This window comes from Octopus bimaculoides, chromosome 2 (assembly GCF_001194135.2).
Source record: "Octopus bimaculoides isolate UCB-OBI-ISO-001 chromosome 2, ASM119413v2, whole genome shotgun sequence".
Lineage (NCBI taxonomy): Eukaryota > Metazoa > Mollusca > Cephalopoda > Octopoda > Octopodidae > Octopus > Octopus bimaculoides.
In genome coordinates, this window is record NC_068982.1 from 63,899,267 (window position 1) to 63,907,164 (window position 7,898).

The 7,898-nt window shown below is 34.0% G+C and overlaps 1 protein-coding gene across 1 annotated transcript in view; it reads left to right on the forward strand.

Annotated features, from left to right (window-relative positions):
- Positions 1-7,898, forward strand: part of LOC106872622 (lon protease homolog, mitochondrial) — a 62,488-nt gene that overhangs the window by 5,047 nt on the left and 49,543 nt on the right. The window contains exons 2-5 of the mRNA XM_052977511.1: positions 3,603-3,691; positions 4,989-5,108; positions 5,920-5,975; positions 6,725-6,897. Coding sequence (XP_052833471.1) covers positions 3,603-3,691; positions 4,989-5,108; positions 5,920-5,975; positions 6,725-6,897 — 438 coding nt within the window. The remainder of the gene's footprint in view (positions 1-3,602; positions 3,692-4,988; positions 5,109-5,919; positions 5,976-6,724; positions 6,898-7,898) is intronic.

Sequence of the window (7,898 nt, forward strand, 5' to 3'; positions counted from 1 at the left end):
CACCATTTTGAGCGTGGCCGTTGCCAGTACCGCCTGACTGGCCTTCGTAGGATTTTCGAGCGAGATCGTTGCCAGTGCCCCTGGACTGGCTTGTGTGGGTGGCACATAAAAGACACCATTTCGAGCATGGCCGTTGCCAGTATCGCCTGACTGGCCTTCGTGCAGGTGACACGTAAAAGCACCTACTACACTCTCTGAGTGGTTGGCGTTAGGAAGGGCATCCAGCTGTAGAAACTCTGCCAAATTTACATTGGAGCTTGGTGTTGCCATCCGGTTTCACCAGTCCTCAGTCAAATCGTCCAACCCATGCTAGCATGGAAAGCGGACGTTAAACGATGATGATGATGATGATGATGGTAGGGAAAGTGTTGTTTAACTTCTGGTCGGCTCTAATCAGGGAGGCTAACTATCAAAGATTATTGGCCATGATAATCTTGTCTGTTTCCAGTTATATTGTATAAAGAACTTTAGTATTTAATATGTTCTTCCTTTTTTAAGAGCACAGGGTGTGACATGTGGGAGATTTGGCTGCCATTTCTAATAGTGTAAACTCTTAGTATCAGTGGTGGCGTTTGTGTTATTGTATAGCTCTCATGTGAGTGCTATAATTAAAGCATCCCAGTGTAACAATGCTATTTTTTATTCCAAAGTAATTTAGCCAGAACTAAGTTATCATGTGTATCCTTCTTGAGATGTTAGGATGTAACTTGAGCAGAATTAGCTATTTCTAACAAATGACAAAATGGTGTTCTTTCATAGGCTTGTATAAACTTTACTAGAGTCCACAATAACAGTGTAAGACAGATTTGAAAAAAATTTCTGCAAATCCCTTGAATATCACAGATCATATAACTGTAAACAAATTACAATGGTTACTGTGATGTTAATAATGAGAATGATGATTATAACGGTGCTGCTGCTGTTGATGATGATGATGATGATGATAGAGATGAAGGTGATGATGACGATAAAGTGGAGGTGGTGGCGGCAGCGGCAAGTATAAGTTGACTGAATTTTTGTTAGAACTCCTGCTAAGCTGATGATTCAGATTTAGCTGTTGTGAAAAATAAATCAAATCCTTCTTAATATAGTTAATCTTGAATTCTGTCTGCTTCTTCAGAAACTACTGTTTAATCTTTCCATCTCCACTCACAGACCTTCTTAATGTTGATGCATGCAATATTGTCCAGAAAGAATAATTGATACAAACCATGCCTTATCTTTGCATGCCTCCTTTGTAGTCAAAAACACTTGTAGTTTGTCTTAACCTACATTTATCGAATCTAAATGACATCTAAAACTGTTAACCACCTGCATTGACTTTATCACAAACCTCAGCATGGTCAGTCAACTTGCTAGAAATAGCAACCAAGTCTCACTTAAATCACACAATACTGTCCTTAAAAGTAGAAGGATAATGTACGAAGGTTAGTTGAGGCAATCATAGATGGAACACCTTTTAATACAGGTCTGCTCATATAGGGCTAATATAGTGCTAAGCAATAAAAATTCATCTCCATTGTTTATCTGCTCTATCAAAACTGATTGGGGCTTCAGGTAGCAATCTCCATCACTACTACCAGCAACATCGTCTTTATCATTAATACTATCATTACAACTATCATGACCATCATCACTACTGTTCTCATCATTTGATGCTGGTTTCCCATGTGCATAAGTGAAGCGCATGTGTTGCAACTGAAATTGTCTCTGAGCAAAAATAATTCAAATTTGTTAACATAGTCTCCAAATATGGAATGTTCCTATATTTTACAGGTCAAGGTATGACAGTTGTTCTTGAAAGTGTATTCTCTATTAATCAGTGATGAAATTCTTGTATAAAGGATCTCTCTTTTTTATTAATATAAAACAAATTAAATTTCAAATAATTGTTAACTACTTATATATAGTAAAATTAAACTTAGCATTACAAGCTTTGTGAAGCTTAATTCAATGCCTTAGCCATCGATACAGCACAATACCAGAGAGAGAGCACAAACTAACTGACTCCTCAAGTTAGGTCAGAGATATGGGGGCATGCACTATTGCAACATGTTACTGCATCCACCATTTGTCAGTATTTGCTCAGGTCATCCCAGGAAACCCTTTGTGAGCAGTATTCCAGTCTGTCTTCATTTCTGTGAGATACTTCTTCATCCACTATGACCATGCGGCATGTGACCAACCAACATGGTCTGCCACCCTAGCTGGACCCTCGGAGAAGAGAACACAATATGCAGGATCCAACTCAGCAACATGGCCAAACAGTCTGAACTGACACTCCTGAATCATACATGTAACAGGATACATCCAAGCTTCTGAGTATAGTTGTTTGTTGGACATGCAGTCTGACCAGTGGTAACTCAATCTCAGTGTTTCTAAATTGTGTGTGTGTGTGTGTGTAAGAGAGATCTCAGCTGGAACATCTGTGGTCATGTCTGCTGGATCAGGGTTGAGCAATAACACCATCACAAAAACAGTTGCTCAAGAAGTCTGAGAGAAATTGGAATTAACAATACTAATTAAGGAGTTACTATTTCATCACCTGCATGAAGGTATAGCCAACGAATTCAGAAGTTGAATTTGAAATCATGGATCCCTGCATTTGAACCCACTCCATGGTTTCTTCAGTAAGTGTCTTTTATTGTAGCCTTGGGTCAGCCATTGCCTTTTGAGAGAAATTGGATAAATGAAAACTATATAGAAGCTCATTGGATAGATTGTATGTGTAATTCAAAGGTGCCAGCCTTGTCACAATGTCACATGTTGCCTTTTGTCTTTACAGAATGAATCAATAAAGTACTAACCTAGGATAGTTAACTGGCAGAATCATTAGAATATCAGACAGGGTTTTTTTCTGGCTCTTGATATTCCTAATTAAAGTCCTTCAATGGTAGACTTAATCCATTACCTCGTTTAACATAACCACCTGGTCCTTGGGTATAATCTATTCAGTTGCAAGCATTCAGACCAAGTCACCAATTTAAGGATAACTTTCTCCCATCCTCCTTCCTGCCAGTTGCTAGAGGACTGTAAAAAGTCATAAGTACTGCATGTTGGATTCATTAGTGGGTATTTTTTCAGTTGTTTGATCCACCGAACTACCTAAATTGCAGATACAGTTAATCCAAATATTGGATAGATAATAATTGTGCCATGACATCAAACTCAGAACTTCATGACTGTGAAATGAATTTGTAGTCATTTGACTCTGTCCGAGCCCTTTTATGTTTTATACATGCACACATTCACTACATTACATATACAGGTTGGACCCAACTGAAAGCTTATTTAGCTTCAGTTGTGGTTCATGTGTAATTTGTTATAGAAATGCAAAGAAATGCTATGATTATAAAGTGTTTTTTTCAAGTAACACAATGCAATCACTGATGTAAGAACTTCAGCTCTTTGACAAACATGCTTCTTGGGTTAAATTTATTTTCTTAAACTGTTAGAACATCTAAAATTAGCATCTTCTAGTTTTATTTTTTTTTTTTAAATATGACCTTGGGGAATTAAGTGAAACATGGAAAGAGCTACCATTTTAAATTCTCTATTTTGTTATTCACTTTTCTTTTTTTCTTTTTATTTCCTAATTTTAGGTTACCAACAAAGATCTCATGGATGTACTCCGAAGGAAAGTTAAACTTAACTTACCATATGCCGGAATATTCTTGAAGAAAGATGATAGGTTTGTTCATTATTGCATTTTAAGCTTTTGTGAGACTTTAAGCTGTATAATATGATATCCTCATTTTTGTCTGAACTAACTAGCTGTATACATTACCTGATAGCCAGGCCATTGTTATAATCCTATTTCTCATCTTCTCATCAGCCCTACTCTTTTACATCTCAATTTACCAGTCCTTCATTCTGAAAACAGCAGCCTTCTGGCATTTTTCACACAGATGTTCAACCTAAATATCTGTCTCACCAATTTAGAAGAGAGTGCAAAGTTCATGGATATTGGCTTTATTCCTCTGATTAGCTTATATACTAAAAAAAAGTATGTCCTTCTTACAGCTAATCATTAAATACAGAGTGGAGTCTTTTTAAGGTTTCATCAGTGGACCTTATAGCGTTAAGGGCTTTACTTAGACACAACAATTCTAGATTATGTGGTCAGCAACATACACAGAAGTAAGAGAAATTGATACCATATTTTAAATGAGTTACAATCCTGTTGCTTTCTCTAGTTTGAAAGTGTAATAAGCATATTTTCAAATGCTCTGTGATATATAGTTAACCAACCAGAAACAAAATGAAATACTTTAAATTTGCTCCAATAACAGAATAGCTGACAGCTTGGTATTATATACATTTGGCTACTTTCTCGACATACACTCTCATCAATGGATTATCTGACAGTGTTGTTTTACATAAGCTTATTTTTGGTTTTCCATATAAACATTTTCCAGAATAAGGAGAGTTGGATGAACTTGCAAAGCTGAATATTTTGCATGAGAGGGTTGTAACACTTTTAGCTTTTTATTTTGTTGTTTGTTTGTTTTCTATCATCTACATTACAATGAAGGGATTGTGATAGATTATACTACATCAATATGAAGAGTCTATGAGAAAGCTTTAACCATTATTTTGCTTTCCAAACACTTCTCACAGTATTTTCTTCAGATTTTCAAAAGAAGTATTCTGCTTTAGATCCACAAGAATTAATTACATTTAATTAGTATGATATCTGGCAAGATTGAACAGAATTTAGAACTATGAATGTGGTATAGGGGAATCAAATTGACCCATATTCTGTGATACCACATTGCTATTAATAAAACTGATGTAAATGGATTTTGTGTTGCTACCTGTCTTGTTCATATAAGGTTGACATTGACAAAAACCTTCTAGCAAGTTCTCTTGTAGATCATGATTGTTGAACTAATCTTAAATAAGCCAAAAGTAAGAATTGAAGTAGTCTTCCATATCTTATTTAACAATGTAACAATGGTCTTAAGCAATAAATTTTTATTTTCCAGTAACGATTCTGAAGTAATTTCCTCTATGGATGATATCTATCCTATTGGGTCATTTGTTCAAATCACAGAAATGCAAGATCTTGGTGACAAGTTAAGAATGATTGTTTTAGCTCATCGTCGGTATGTATTTAAATCCACATCTGTAGAGTTTTCTGTTTTGAAAGTTACACAGATGTACTGAACTTATTTCTTTTTTTCTTTTCTTTTTGTCTGTACTTATATTTAATGTAACATTGACTAAGAGTTACTAATGCGACCAATACCACAAATGCTAGTTCTGAAAGTAACAGTTGTTTCTCATACAGGCCTAAGACCAAATATTTGACTGGTACTTTATATACTCAGGAAGGATGAAAGGCAAAGTTTCCCTTGGCAGGCTTTGTATTCAGAATATAAAGTAGCATAACTAATTACTGCTAGGCATTTTGTCCTACACTCTAACAATTCAGCCAATTCATTGCCAATGATGATAATAATTTCTAATATAGGCATAAGGCCACAAATAATTTCTAATACAGGCGTAAGGCCACAAATAATTTCTAATACAGGCGTAAGGCCACAAATAATTTCTAATACAGGCGTAAGGCCACAAATAATTTCTAATACAGGGGTGGAATTTTAACTCAGATTGCTGAGAGCCAAAACAACTACAAAAAAGCATTTGTGTAGTACCCTAACAATTCTGCCAGTCATCGTAAGAATTTCTTATACAGGCTCAAAGCCAGAAATTTGGTTGGGTGGCATTGTCAATTGAATTCTGGAACTTTATTTTATTGATCCTAAAAGGATGAAAGACAATTATCTTGGAAAATTGAACTCAGAACATAAAGTCTTAGCTAAATACTGCAAGGGAATTTTGTTTGACTGTCTAATGTAGTTCATATTAAAGAGGTGGTGATTATGATGATGTTGGACAACTATTTATTTTTAGAATCAAAATTAACAACATCATCTTTGAATCTGAAGAAGTAACAGACCAGACTTGTGGTAAGTTTTCTTTCTTTTTCTTCTTTCTCTTTCTAATTGCGTTTCCATATGACTTTCATCAGAACTTGCTTGTAAATTCCAGGATTTTTTAATAAATAAATGTTTCCATATCTCCAAGCAATTTCTGTTCCAAGAAAGGCAGCATTTAACATTATATTATTGCTTAAGTTCTGTCTTATGGAATAAAGCCCTATTGAATTAAATGATTTCTTAACTCGGCACAAGTCTTAAACGTTTAGATGTTTAAGTTTAACAGCCATTCTTTATAAATGACTGATTAGCATAAAGTAGGCACCAGCAGGATTTGTTCAGAGCATAAGTGGGTGTAACTAATATTGGCAAAGGATTTTTTCTGAAACTATCAATTTAACCATCCACTGCCCTTAATAGGTTAAATTAAAAAGGGTTTTTGACAAGAAGCACAAGATCACAAATTTTGTGGAAGAGTGGTTTACATAATCCTTATAGTTGTCTAGCATTTATTCTCTATAGATCCCAAAAGATTAAAAAGCTGAGTCAACTTTTGCAGAATAAATATAAAATAAAAACAAATGAATATCCTCCCTATGCTTTTTAGTAAAATAGAAATATGAAATTTTTAATTTGCTGAATTTACATTCTGTCCAAGTAAACATCATATTCATTTGAAAAGGTTTTTCAGAGAATTTTGAAACTAATTAACTAAATTTATTTCTTAAAAAGTAGTATATTACTGTTTGTTTGTTTTTTTTTTCTCTATTTCTTTATAGATGATAAAAAACGTAAATCACGGCGCCACAGACGGAATCAAGAAAATGGAATAAAAGATAATGAAGATCTTGAAGTGATTGAAAAAACTTTGCATTCAAACACAGGAAAAATGTTGATGGCCAATGTAGAAAATTTAGTGCACGAGGAATTCAAGCAAACAGACGAGATTAAGGTCTGCTATTTACTTGACTAATCCTTCTGTTTCTCATTCGTTATTCTCACTGTTGTTAATAGCAACTACTGTAGTTTGATGATGCTTGTCTGCAAATACTTTAAGAATATTAACATGAGCGGTGGTTGTTCTGTAGAACATTACTCCTTGATTGCAGCAATTCTTAGTGAAACATTAGTTTGTTCTGCATTTAAATAATTAATATGAAGGAAAAAAGAAAACTAAGTAAAAGGAAGGAAATTCAATTAGTTTACAAATACATTAACTCAAAATTGTTGATGACTCTCCAAGATCCAACTTTGAACTACAATGATGAGTTCTGTACACCCATATCTGGCTTAACACACTTTGGTCAGTATCAAAATTTCTGACCCCAGACCTGTATGTGTGTATGTATGTATGTACGTCTGCCTGTCCTCTTTAACATTTATATATATATATATATATATATATGTATCCTCTTCAACAATTATATATATATATATGTATATATGTATACATATATATGTATACATATATATATGTGTGTATGTATATATATATATATATATATATATATATATATATATATATATATATATATATATATATATATATATATATATATATATATGGGAGAATGTACGAAAAAAAACAATAACAGACGAGGACAGGTGGTGTAAACAACAAAAGGATGTATTAGTATGACGCTCGGGAATACGGAAAGTCTTTAACGTTTCGAGCTACGCTCTTCAACAGAAAGAATACGGAAAACAAGGAGAAAAATATATATATATACATATATATATGTATATATATATGTGTACGTATAAGAAGGGATGACCACTAAGTGGACATCCATTATGCTAGAAATAAATCACCTACGATCAAATCTCAAAGAAAAGAATGTTCTCTAGAGAAATTCAGCACACACCAGAACATAAACGGGCAGACAAATGAAAATATACAAAATAAAGAATTAGTCACAGACTGGTTTCGCTATTAACACAAATTTACTTACA